The sequence below is a fragment of the Nycticebus coucang genome, chromosome 10 (assembly GCF_027406575.1).
Source record: "Nycticebus coucang isolate mNycCou1 chromosome 10, mNycCou1.pri, whole genome shotgun sequence".
NCBI lineage: Eukaryota > Metazoa > Chordata > Mammalia > Primates > Lorisidae > Nycticebus > Nycticebus coucang.
In genome coordinates, this window is record NC_069789.1 from 28753998 (window position 1) to 28768552 (window position 14555).

General features: G+C 36.5%; 1 protein-coding gene across 1 annotated transcript in view; it reads left to right on the forward strand.

Annotated features, from left to right (window-relative positions):
* The window catches only part of DNAH14 (dynein axonemal heavy chain 14), an 862921-nt gene that overhangs the window by 787832 nt on the left and 60534 nt on the right, over positions 1-14555 (forward strand). The window contains 3 exon segments of the mRNA XM_053607548.1: positions 2377-2479; positions 5102-5329; positions 9611-9797. Coding sequence (XP_053463523.1) covers positions 2377-2479; positions 5102-5329; positions 9611-9797 — 518 coding nt within the window.

Sequence of the window (14555 nt, forward strand, 5' to 3'; positions counted from 1 at the left end):
GAGACTCTGTCTCTACAAAAAAATAAATAAATAAAAAATAAAGAAATAGCAGGAGACATTAACAAATGGAAGGACGTACCTTGCTCAGGGCTGGGAAGAATCAACATTGTTAAAATGTCCTTACTACCCAAAGCAATTTACAGATTTAATGCAATCCCCATCAAAGTACTAATGTCATACTTTGAAGAACTCAAAAAAATAGTACTTCATTTCAAATAAAACCAGAAAAAAAAAAAACCTGAATGGCCAATATAATTTTAAGAAATAAATCTGGAGGCATCATGATACTAGACTTCAGGTTATACTACAAGTCTGTAGTGATCAAAACAGCATGCCACAGTTTTGTGGTACTGCCACAAAAATAGAGATATAGATCTATGGAATAGAATAGAGGACCTAGAGATAAATCTAGCCTTATTTCACCATCTGATCTTTGATAAACCAAACAAAAGCATCCACTAGGGAAAATAATCCCTATTTAATAAAAGCTGAGAAAACTGGTTAGCCATATGTAAAAGTCTGAAATTGGACCTGCATCTCTCACCAATGACAAAAATTGACACTTGCTGGGTAAAAGATTTAAATTTAAGAAATGAAACAATAAAAATTCTAGAAGAAAGTATGGGAAAAACTCTTGACAAAAGCCTCGAAAAAGATTTTATGAAGAAGACCCCCTTAGCAATTGCAGCAACACCAAAAATAAATAAATGGGACATGATCAAGCTTAAAATCTTCAGCTGCTTCCACAACTAAAGCAAACAACCTTTAGAATAGGAGAAGATACTTGCATACTATGAATCTAAAAGGGTAGGTAACTAAAATCTACAGAGAACTCAATAAGAAAAGAGCAAACCCCATTTATAAGTGGGCAAGAGACTTCAACAGAAACTTCTCTGAAGATGGTAGGCAAATGGCCAAAAAAAACACATGAAAAAAATGCTCTCCATCCCTAATTATCAGAGAAATGCACATCAAAACCACTCTGAGATACTACCTACCCCAGTGAGTTTAGCCTACATCACAAAATCCTGAAACTGCAGATGCTGGTGTGGATGTGGAGAGAAGGGAACACTTCTACTCTGCTGGTGGGAATGCAAACTAATAAAATCTCTATGGAAAGAAGTATGGAGAATTCTCAAAGAACTAAAAGTTGATCTTCCATTTGATCCCACAGTCCTAGGTATCTACCTAGAAGAAAAAAATCATTTTACCCCAAGGACATTTGCACTAGAATGTTTATTGCAGCTCAACTCACAATCTCCAAGATGTGGAAGCAACCCAAGTGCCCATCAACCCATGAATGGATTAACAAACTGCGGTATTTGTATACCATGGTGTACTATTCAGCCATAAACTTTACATCTTTTGTGTTTACCTGGATGGAGTTGAAACTCATTCTTCTTAGTAAAGTATCACAAGAATGGGGGGGAAGTATCCAACGTACTCAGTAGTGAAACCAATATATAAACCACTACACATCCACATGAAGGAAAAACACAAATATAGTCTAGGGGAGGGGAGGGGGAAGGAGGGAGGGCAATTGGTGGGATCTCACCTAATGTTCACAACGTGAAGGTGTTCAGTATGCCCCTTGGGTGAAGGGCTCAACTAGAACTTGAACTTTACCTTAGAAATGAAAATAATGTAACCTATACATGCGTACCCTCATATTAATTTGAACTAAAAATTTAAAAAATAAAAGACATAAACAAAAAAAAGAGGCAAATGGTATCAATCTAGTTCATTACTAGTGAAATTAACCAGATTATTTGATTAAAGTGGTATCTTTCACTTGTGAGATCTTTCAGATCATGTATATATTTCCAACTTTTTCTCACTAGCTTAAACATCCATTGATAATTTTTTTTTTGTCTTGTAGGATATATCCTACATTCTCAATTTATTTTTTTTTATTAAATCATAGCTGTGTACATTGATATATTCATGGGGCATCATTCACTAGCTTCACAGACCATTTACCAAGTTTCACATGTATCCATTGATAATTTTTCACTGAACTATTACCAAATACTAATTTACCAAATGGTGGCTTTCTAACTCCACAATTCCTTAACATTTATTTAATTATGTTCCACTGTAAGAAAGAGAGGAGTTTCCTTTTCTTCCATCTGCTTATTTATGTATTTATATCAATATGGACTCATTGGTTTCTGTTTTATTCAATGGATTATAATCTGTTTATAAATAAATCATGAAGGCTACCACATAAAGGCTCATATAGTAATATAATAAGATCATTCACATTAAAATGATTTACAAGGTCACTTCAAGCATTGATTGAAATGGTGTGACTTTAAGAAGATGTCGGTGTTTAAATTTTTCACTATAAAACATTTAAAACTTTTTATTTTGCAGATTTAATAATCCAGCTCTAACAGTAGACCCTGATTTCAGACTATGGTTAAGCTCAAAATCAGATAGTTCTTTTCCGATTCCTATTCTTCAAATGAGTTTAAAGGTAAGAACAAAGTATAACAGATTTTAATATTGACTAAGAATTCCTGTTTGAATGTACCTCATCTTGCATTCATAACTCTGAATTTAAAAGAGAGGACTAGATGTCTGTACTTAGCCTTATGCTGCAGACCAGGGAGAATGCTAAAGTAGATCCCTGCTTCCGAGTAATTCACAGTTTAGATGTTTGTTTTCTCAAGTAAGAATGTTATAAAATATGTGATTTGTGACCTTTTCCTGTCCATCACTTCTCTAGCTTTTTCCTTGTCTCTGTTCCCCTTAACTACACATATTACAGTTATTATGAGTCTGCCAGAAATTAGATTAGAATTATTTACAAAAATGTTGGAACTAAGGATTTATCTGTGACTTCCATTCATATCCACCATTGAGGTTGAATAAATACTAAGACTTAGTCAGTTCTGTTCAACAAGTGACCAGATGGAGTCCTAATGGCAGAGACAACTGACCAATGGCATAGGCAGAATTCTGTGCTCCGACACATGAGCACATACACACTTGCAACTTTAACAGAATTGGCATGGAATAGAGGAAATCAGGTGGATGTGGCACTTTTCTGATAGAGTCCTAATCTAGCCTGAGAGTAAATCAGATTCACTCTTGGAAAACTAAGAAACTTCCTGTCACACTGCTCCCACCTCTTGCCTATCTCCTAAATACATGTACCCAAACTGGCAATACTGAACCGCTTCCCAACAACCCTGCTCCTGGAGAAGGCAGCACGTGGATTGAATGGAGAGACCCACAACTCATAGTCTGAGACTCAAGACTTTCCATTTATCTTCCAGCGTCAGACTCTGGCCATTTATCTCTGGCCAGAAGTGGGGACTTTGGGTGATAAAAGTAGTGGGAGCAGGGGAATAATGACATTTAAGACATTTCCTCTTAAGTAGGCCCATTGATCTAATTCCACTTTGTGTCCATCAGTGTAAGCATTTTAATGTAGTTAGAATTAATGCATTAGTACTTGTATAAAACGTTATGGGGTTTTTGTTTGTTTTTCAGAGACAGGGTCTTACTATGTTGCCCAGGTTAGAGTGCAGTGGCTATCCACAGGTGCTGAATCATTGCACACTATAGCCTCTAACTCCTGGGCTTAATCTTCCTCCCACTTCATCCTCCCAAGCAGTTGGGACTATAAGTACATACCATTATTCTTGGCTTATGGAAGTTTTTCCTATACCACTATTTACAGACAGAGATAATCATTTTCTTAATATACAAATACAAGCACCTACCAATAATTAAGGAAAACATTAACAGCCCATAAAAAATGGGCAAAGGACCCAAGATGTCAATAACATGAAAAAATCAAAAGTTCAGCTTCTAGCTATCAGAGAGATACAAATCAAAACCTTCGATAGCCCAATAACTTGGCAAAAACTATAAATAGTTGTGGTAAAGTTAGTGCTGCTATTAAAGGTACTATGAATAACTATTCTCATATAATGCTGACAAGGTAATATCAGAAAGATATTAACCCAGAAAGTAAGGTAATTTTGATAATATATGTATAAGGTATACAATAAAAATAAAACAAGATTTTTGATATACCAATGAATCCTGAAAATAGTTTTATTCTTATATACTTTCATGTATGTGTGCACATTTTTGTGTGTATATATATATATATGAACTTGCAAAGGGGATAACATTTCAGACCCCTCACAGTTCAGACTTAACAGCCACATTACTTAAAAAGCCCTCCAATTGATTCTTTCCCCACTCCACCCCCAGTCTCATCATTTCAATTACCCTAGTTAAGAAGTCAACCAAATGGATTTTCAATGCAAGTGAAATAATTTAGTGTAACAACCAGTTAGCTTTTCTCATTTTTAATAGCAATGATGATTCAATACATTTGTTAGCTCAGTTTTTCTGTTATGATTTGGTGTCCCCTACATCTGTTGCCTTGCTGAGGCCTTGCAACCTGTTTCTGCTATCTGTTGCCTTGCAACAGCCACTTAGTTGCCTTGACATGTAAGTTTAGACTACAGAATCTCTTCATTGTCAAACTTTCTAAACTGCTGTGCTTCCCAAAACCTATATTTAGAACAAACTGGAATACTTGTAATCACAATATTGTACTTCCTATTTTAAAATACAAATTGGGGCTCGGCACCCGTAGCTCAGTGAGCAGGGAGCCAGCCACATACACTGAGGCTGGCGGGTTGGAGCCTGGCCCAGGCTTGCTAAACAACTATGACAACCGCAACAAAACAAAACAACCAGGCTTTGTAATGGGCGCCTATAGTCCCAGCTACTTCAGGGGAAACTGAGGCAAGAGAATCACTTGAGCCCAAGAGTTTGAGATTGCTATGAGCTGTAATGCCATGGCACACACCGAGGGTGACATAGTGAGACACTGTCTCAGAAAATAAATAAATAAAATAAAAATTGGAACAATAGAAAATCTAGGACAATCATTTCATAGAAGTTTTCAAAGGGCAAAAGAATAACATAAAATTTTTGATTTGCCAGTGAATCTTGAACAGTTAACATTCTTAGCTAGTTTTTCTACCAGTGCTATACAAAGAAGAGTCCCCACTGGACCAACTCCTGCATCTGTCCTCATATGTCATTTTTATTCACATCTGTTTTAAAGATTGCTGTAGAATCTCCCCAGGGGTTGAAAAGTAATTTACTTCAGACATTTGGATTCACTGGAAGTGGAGAGGTAACAGAAGAGATGTTTGAAAAACGTGACTGTGGAGAATGGTGGAAAAAGCTTTTATTCAGCCTATGTTTTTTCAATGCTGTGATCAATGAAAGAAAAAATTATGGAATATTGGGCTGGAATATTATTTATAAATTTAATGCTTCAGACTTGGAGGTAAGTATAGTCTCTTCAAAATAAGCAATAACAAATAAATAACAGTAAGATACAAACTGAGAGCCTACTATGTACCTACACAAATACTAAGCGTTTTATATAGTGGTAAGAGAAAGAACTCTGTAATAAGGCAATAAAGGGTTAATGTTTAAAAACACAGACTTTGAAGCCAGCTTTTCTGAAATCAAATTACAGTGCCAACACTTATAGTTATACAAGTATTTAATCTCTCCGGCAAACTAATTAATCTCTTAGTTTCTTTGGCCAAAAAAAAAAAAAAAAAAAGCAGAGCAAGGGAGACCAGATAATCATTACTGGCTCCAAAGAATCATTTGTCAGTATTATTTATTCATTTTAAGCAAGCAAGATTACATTGGCCCTTTGTGGGAGGGGGCAAGTTTAGCCTAATAGTCTTTCTTTACTACTCTCTATATAGAGCCTTCTATTTGTGTTTTATTATTGGTGTTTTCATTATTGCTAAAATAGACAGAGAGCAGTACCTACTTAAATCTTTGCCAGGTTCATTTTCTTTGAATTCTGCCTCCAGTGCATGACATGTCACCCTTAATTACCCATTGATTTATATGTCAGATGGACTTAACTTTCAGAGAAACCTTTGATTCTGCCTCAGAGTACCTATCACCTAGACCTCCCCTAGATGGGTAGCTTTCTGTGTCCTCTATAAGGATCCATTAGGCTTTTCAATTTTCACAAAATGCTGTCACTGCCAGCTCAATTTCCTATCACAATATATGGTTCCACACCCAACAGCTGCACTTTGGATATCTATATCTGTCAGAGGATATGCGTTCAAAGCATGCTTCTATCCAACTATTCAAAGCTCAATCAAAAGATAAGCAGTCCCGTGCAGGAAGTATTTACACTATACATTAGATATTTGATAGGTAAATAATTGATATCTTCTTTCCACTTGAATAGAGAAATGGATTCAAGGAAAGGAAAAATAGCCTTTAAAGGAAGCAGCATAATGTCTATATTAACAAAGAAGAAAAATAAAAAGAAATAATAATTTGATAAAACTATCAAAACTAAGAGGGAAAGTGAGAGACAAAAAAGTAAAATAATAATGTAAAGCAAAGTGGAATAAAGTCAAGCCATTATATTAAGTATAAATTGACTGCCTCCCCACATTAAAAGACAAAACTACTAAACTGTGTTAAAAAAACAAAACCCAGATATATGCAATTCATAAGAAAAACACTTAAATTAACAAAGAAAGCTTGAAACTACCAAGAAAATAAAAATAGGATAAAGCAAGGATGGCAATATTAGTATCAGGCAAAATAGAATTTAAGGTAAAAAAAATGGCAAATAGGAGAAAGAAACAATTTATAAAGAATATGTAATGGTCACAAAAATAGATAACATTTATAGAGTTTACTCTCTAGGCTTACTCTCAGGCATGGTATAAGGTGCTTTATGGAGTAATTAGACCTTACAATAGGACCTTGAAAATAAGGTACTATTTCTTTTTAAAGAGATGGAGTCTCACTATGTTGCCCCATTATATTGTGGCACAATCATAGTTCACTACCTTTAACTCCTGGGCTCAGGCAATCCTCCTGCCTCAGCCCCCCTCTCCAAGTAAATAAGACTATGTGCATATGGCCATTCCTGACTAATTTTTTAATTTTTGTAGAAATGGGCTATCTCTCTGTTGCCCAGGCTGGTCTTGAACTCCTGGCCTCAAATAATCCTCCCACCTCAACCTCCAAAAGGGTTGGGATTACAAGTGTGAGCCACTACACCTGGTCAAAAGGGTAGTGTTATCCTCATTTTACTGTCAGAATACAGGCAGATTAAGTAACTTGCCTAATTAGCAAGTAGAACAGGTATAATTCAATCCTGAGTAGCCTGGCTTCAGAGTTTGTAGACTCAGTCATCATACGATATGATATCTACATCCATTAGACAATAGCTTATTGTAAGCACTGCAGTCCCCAATCCCCAGGATTTGGACTGGTACCAGTCCATGACCTGTTAGGAATCCAGCTGCACAGGAGAAGGTGAGAGGCAGGTGAGCAAGCAAAGATTCATCTGTATTTACAGCCACTCCCCCTCTCTTACATCACCAGCTGAGCTCCACCTCCTATGACATCAGCAGAAGCATTAGATTCTCATAGAAACACAAACCCTACTGTAAATTACATGCAAGAGGTCTGGGTTGCCTGCACTTTATGAGAATCATAAAGCCCTCCCTTTTCTAATCCATGGAAAAATCGTCTTCCATGAAACTGGTCCCTGGTGCCAGAAATGTTGGGGGCTGCTGTAGCATATACATATATATAAACACGAGCATATGTACATGTACACATATATATGTAATTATTATAGAAAACTTAAAAAAGAATTCCATCTGGATTGGACAGTTCTAATAACCAAAAATAAAACAAATAGAAAAATATAGTCAACAAAATTGATTAACAGATCAATATGAAATTGATGAACATTCCTTCAACAAAGAACATATATTTTTTCAGATATCCAAGGAACTGTTACAAAACTCAGTCATGAACATAGACACAAAGAGAAATCTTTAACGATGTTGTGGGCCATGTTGTCTGATCACAATCTAATAAATAATAAAAATTTGACCCCCAAAAAATCTTACCTTGAAAATTAAGTAGCATGTCGTTAGATAACCTTTTATCAAAAGGATATTAAAGAAGTTACAAAATATCCAACACAATGGAAATGAGACTGTTTAATATCAAAAAGGGCATAACAATACAAAAGCTATACTCAGACAAAAAATTATGGCCTTAAATGTCTTTATTACAAAGAAGAAATACAAGAAAAGGAAACAACAAAATAAACTAACAAAGAATAAAAGATCAGGTACAGTGGCTCACGCATGTAATCACAGCACTTTGGGAGGCCAACGCAGTGAGCATTGCTTGAGGCCAGAAGTTCAAGACCAGCCTGGGCAACATAGCAGGACCTGTCTCTACAATAAAAATTTCAAAAATTAGCAAAACATGGTGGCCTGTGGCTGTAGTCTCAGTTGTTCAGGAGGCAAAGGCAAGAGGATCACTTGAGCCCGGAGTCTGAGGCTGCAGTAAGCTATGATGAGATGCCACTGCATTCTAGGTCGGGCAACAGAGCAAGACACATAAATAAATAATAAAACCGAAAAGGATAAATATAAAAGCTAATATTGATAAAATATATTCAAAAAGGAAAAATAAATTCAAAAATTGGGTTTTGGTAAGACAAACTTTGAAAATCTAGATGACTTGATTTCCTAGAAAATATAAATTATCAAAATTGACTCAAAACTAAATGAAAATTTGGGGTATATTAATTGCCATAAAAAACAATACAAATGGGATGGTTTCATAGTTTACTTCATTTTAAACTTTAACAGATATTTTCATATTAAAATATTCCAAATCTCCCAGATTTATTTTGTGAAACCAACATAATTATTTAAAGATAATATACATAAGAACTATAGACTAATTTTACTTAGCACTTGAGTTGTAAAAATTCTACATAAAATATTGATAGATTTCAGCAATTTATAAAAAAAAGAAGCACATTATAACCAAGTTGGATTTATTCCAGGAATGCAAAAATGGCCAAATAAGTAGGCATCCATAATCCTAATCTATACGATCATCTCAATAGATACAGAAAAGACATTAATTATGAATTCTAGAGCCATTCTTAAATTTTTAAAAAACTCAAAGAAAATTAAAAGGAACTACTTAAATATGACAAAGGCCATCAAAAAACAACAGTGAATGTCATTCTAAGTTGTCAAATATTGAAGTTGTTTTAAATAAGATAAAAAACAAGGATACTTATTGCCACCATTATCATTCAACAGTGTCTTAGAAGTTCTAGAAAATGCAATGAGGAAAAAAGTTACATAACTCATATTAACAGTGTAAAAGAGAATAAGAAGAGAGAAAACTATCTTTTAGTTGTAATATAATTGTGTATCTAGAAAATCTAAGAGACTAGTAAAAACAATCCATTAATCAGAGAATTTGGCAAAGAGACTAGATAAAAATATAAATATATAAAAATCAATTACTTTTCTGTAACCATGAACACCTAGAAATGAAAATTGGCAAAATGGTACTTTCATAATAGTGATGAAAACTTTTAAATACTCAGGAACAATTTAACAAGAAATGTATAGTTTCCACATATTTAAAGAGAAAATATCTGTGCCTATTTGAGAGTTGATGTTAAAACATCAGAGTAAGCTGAAACACACTGAAATAATAGAGACTGGTGGATTTTATAAAGGTTTCGATAAAGGTGTTGGACAATTCCCTGAGCCGATCCCCCAGTATTCCATGGAAAGCACTGCGCTACCTGATTGGGGAAGTGATTTATGGTGGCCGGGTGACGGACAGCTGGGACAAGCGATGCCTGAAGACCCTTCTCTACCGATTTTGTAATCCTGAAGTGCTAAAGGATAACTTCACTTTCTGTAGTAATAAGGTAAGAAAAGAATTTATCTTTTGACATTACTCAGTTAATTTAAAATAAGCATTGTTGCAATATTTAAAATACATATTTCAATAAATTTTAATGTTCATTTTTTAATGGCTTTTATTAACCTTCAGTATTGCAAAGGTCATTTACTCACTATACTATTAAATATGACATTATGTAGGACAGTGAAAAAAAGATAAAGTAACATTCACATTGTCAGATAAGAGTACGTCTATCATAGAATGCCTTGACTCTGAAGTTCAGTATGGGGGGGAAAGACAAGATGGCAGACTGAAGCCAGCTTTCAACAGAGGCTCCTGTCCAGAAGGAGACTTAAGGGACAGGAATTTAGTAAGTATCCTGGTGGATTTGAGCCGCACCAAGAGAGAAGGTGGAAGAACGCACATCAACACCACTGAGGCAAGCTGTGATCACAAGGATGCAAACAAAAGCAAACCGGCTTACTTCTGGATATTCTGAAGCCACAATCCCTGTCTCCCTGGGCAACCAGAGGAGGCCACCAAGTGAGCAAAGGATTTGCCTGACGCTGATCACAAACCTGGGAAGCTTCCAGGGCAGGGCCAACACAGAGAAGTAATTGGACACAAACCTCCAGCAGCAAAGACATTTGAACTCAGAACAGCCCATCTTCTGTAGGTGATTTTAGCAGAAACAGAGACAGAACCCCGCAAAGTTGTCTGTTCTGTTAGCAACATCAGTCAGGGACGGGGCTAAGGCTAAGTGAACACCTCCCTCCCACCACCTGCATCAAGCACTCAAAGATGTCAGGCCCCATCTCCTCCTGCTAGATAGCGGCAGACTGCAGGGGCCTGGCACACTTCCTTGCAATTCAGGCAGGTGCAAACCCCTGGAGTATCTGTTCACTACAGGCAACTGGGTTAGCCATCTGCAGAGATACCAGTGACTGGGTCCAACAGAGGGGCAAAGTGGGGAAGGAGACATCAACCTTCCCAGACTGATCTATTTGCTAGGTGGCTCCTCCTGACTCCATGCAGCACTGGAGTAAGCCATATCAGAGAAGTCACCAGACCCCTGTGATCCGGTTCCCAGAGACCTCTTGAACTCTCCCACCCGAGACAGGTGCCGATTGAGACAATCGATTTGGACCTTTTGAACTGAACTAATAGACTGAGGACTTTTCAGGTGGTGCCCTGGGTATGCGGTTGTAGGAAGGTTTGATTCTCCTTTTTCAACTGGTGCCAGAGGTGGGCAGGCGGGGTGACTTAATTGCTGGTTTTTCCACACAGCTGAGACTTCAAGCCAGAGTAAACGTTACAATAGGATCGAACAGAAACCAGCTGAAAACAAGACAGAACCACTTAGCACCACCACACAAGACAGGGCCCCAGTTTCTCAGGCCACAACACTGTACGGGCCCTCAATAAAGCTCCAGGGGAAAAATCAAAGGGAGTAAAATAACCATGGGGCAGAATCAGTGGAAAAACTCTGGTAACGTGAATAACCAGAATAGATCAACCCCCCCAAGAAAAGATATGGCAGATGTGATTGAAGATCCCATTCATAAACAACTGGCTGAGATGTCAGAAATCGAATTCAGAATTTGGATTCCAGACAAGATTAATAAAATAGAATTAGGAATTCGAGGAGAAATTCAAAAGTTGTCTCAAGAATTTAACGAATTTAAAGACAAAACCACCAAAGACTTAGACACACTGAAGCAAGAATTTACAGCCCTCAAAGATATGAAAAATACAGTAGAATCCCTCAGCAACAGAATGGAGCAAGCAGAAGAAAGGATTTCTGACATTCAAAATAAAGCCTTTGAATGCTCACAAACTCTCAAAGAGGAAGAGAAATGGAGAGCAAAAACAGATCACTCACTCAGAGAACTCTCAGATAATTCGAAGAAAAGCAATATACGAATAATTGGGGTTTCGGAGAATGATGAAGTGGCCTCGAAGGGCACAGAGGCCCTTCTGCATGAAATTATGAAAGAAAATTTTCCAGACAGGCCTAGAGAATCTGAAATTCAGATAGCAGACAGCTTCAGAACCCCAGCATGATTCAACCCCAATAAGTCATCCCCCAGGCATATCATAATTAGCTTCACTAAAGTTAACATGAAAAAGAAGATTCTCAAAGCAGCCCCGCGAAAGAAAACTATTACGTACAAAGGAAAGAATATTAGAATAACTGCAGATCTCTCTGCTGAAACTTTTCAAGCCAGAAGAGGGTGGTCATCAACTTTTAATCTCCTAAAGCAAAATAACTTTCAACCCAGGATCTTGTATCCAACTAAACTGAGTTTCATTTATGATGGAGAAATTAAATACTTCAACGACATTCATATGTTGAAAAAATTTGCCATAAGTAGCCAGCTCTTCAGAATATTCTCAGACCTATCCTCCACACTGACCAACCCAATCCTATACCACAAAAGTAAACTCACTCAGAAACTTCAGCTCAAACTCCAACTTCCACACTGGTGAAAGGATTAAAAATGTCCACTGGACCTTTGAAAAACTCGATACCCAAAATTCCACCAGACTTATCAATACTCTCCATTAATTTGAATGGCTTAAACTGTCCTCTAAAGAGGCATAGGTTAGCTGACTGGATACAAAAACTCAAGCCAGATATTTGTTGCATACAAGAGTCACATCTTAACTTAAAAGACAAATACATACTTGGGGTGAAAGGATGGTCATCCATATTTCAGGCAAATGGTAATCAGAAAAAAGCAGGTGTTGCAATTTTATTTGCAGATACAGTAGGCTTTAAACCATCAAAAGTAAGGAAGGACAAGAATGGTCACTTCATATTTGTTCAGGGTAATACTCAATATGATGAGATCTCAATTATTAATATCTATGCACCAAACCAGAATGCACCTCAATTTATAAGAGAAACTCTAACAGACATGAGTAACTTGATTTCCTCCAGCTCCATAATCATCAGAGATTTCAACACTCCTTTGGCAGTGTTGGATCGATCCTCCAGCAAGAAGCTGAGCAAAGAAATCTTAGATTTAAACCTAAACATCCAATATTTAGATTTAGCACACATCTACAGAACATTTCATCCCAACAAAACTGAATACATATACTTCTCATCAGCCCATGGAACTTACTCCAAAATTGACCACATATTAGGTCACAAGTCTAACCTCAGTAAATTTAAAGGAATAGAAATTATTCCCTGCATCTTCTTGGACCATCATGGAATAAAACTTGAATTGAGTAACAACAGGAATCTACATACTCATACAAAAACATGGAAGTTAAATAACCTTATGCTGAATGATAGCTGGGTCAGAGATGAGATTAAGAAAGAAATCGCCAATTTTTTGGAACAAAACAACAATGAAGACACAAACTATCAGAACCTCTGGGACACCGCAAAGGCAGTTCTAAGAGGGAAATTTATAGCACTGCAAGCCTTCTTCAAGAGAACGGAAAGAGAGGACGTTAACAACTTAATGGGACATCTCACGCAACTGGAAAAGGAAGAACATTCCAACCCCAAACCCAGTAGAAGAAAAGAAATAACCAAAATTAGAGCAAAATTAAGTGAAATTGAAAACAAGAATAATACAACAGATCAATAAATCAAAAAGCAGGTTTTTTGAAAAGGTCAACAAAATAGATAAAGCTCTGGCCAACCTAATCAGAAAAAAAAAAAAGAGTAAAATCTCTAATATCATCAATCAGAAACAACAAAGATGAAATAACAACAGACTCGTCAGAAATCAAAAAAATCCTGAATGAATATTACAAGAAACTTTATTCTCAGAAATATGAAAATCTGAAGGAAATTGACCGATACTTGGAAGCACGCCACCTTCAAAGACTTAGCCAGAGTCAAGTGGAAATGTTGAACAGACCCATATCAAGTTCAGAAATAGTATCAACTATACAAAACCTCCCTAAAAAGAAAAGCCCGGGACCAGATGGTTTTACATCACAATTCTACCAAACCTTTAAAGAGAAATTAGTACCTATATTACTCAACCTGTTCCAAAAGGTAGAAAAAGAAGGAAGACTACCCAACACGTTCTATGAAGCAAACATCACCCTGATCCCCAAACCAGGAAAAGACCAACAAGAAAAGAAAATTATAGACCAATATCACTAATGAATATAGATGCAAAAATATTCAACAAGATCCTAACAAACAGAATCCAGCAACACATCAAACAAATTATACATCATGACCAAGTTGGTTTTATCCCAGGGTCTCAAGGCTGGTTCAATATACGTAAATCTATAAATGTAATTCAGCACATAAACAAATTAAAAAACAAAGACCATATGATTCTCTCAATTGATGCAGAAAAAGCTTTTGATAATATCCAGCATCCCTTCATGATCAGAACACTCAAGAAAATTGGTATAGAAGGGACTTTTCTTAAACTGATAGAGGCCATCTACAGCAAACCCACAGCCAATATCATATTGAATGGAGTTAAATTGGAATCATTTCCACTCAGATCAGGAACCAGACAAGGCTGCCCATTGTCTCCATTGCTTTTCAACATCGTAATGGAAGTTTTAGCCACCGCAATTAGGGAAGAAAAGGCGATCAAGGGTATCCATATAGGGTCAGAAGAGATCAAACTCTCGCTCTTCGCAGATGATATGATTGTGTATCTGGAAAACACTAGGGACTCTACTACAAAACTCCTAGAAGTGATCAAGGAATACAGCAGCATCTCAGGTTACAAAATCAACATCCATAAATCGGTAGCCTTTATATACACCAACAACAGTCA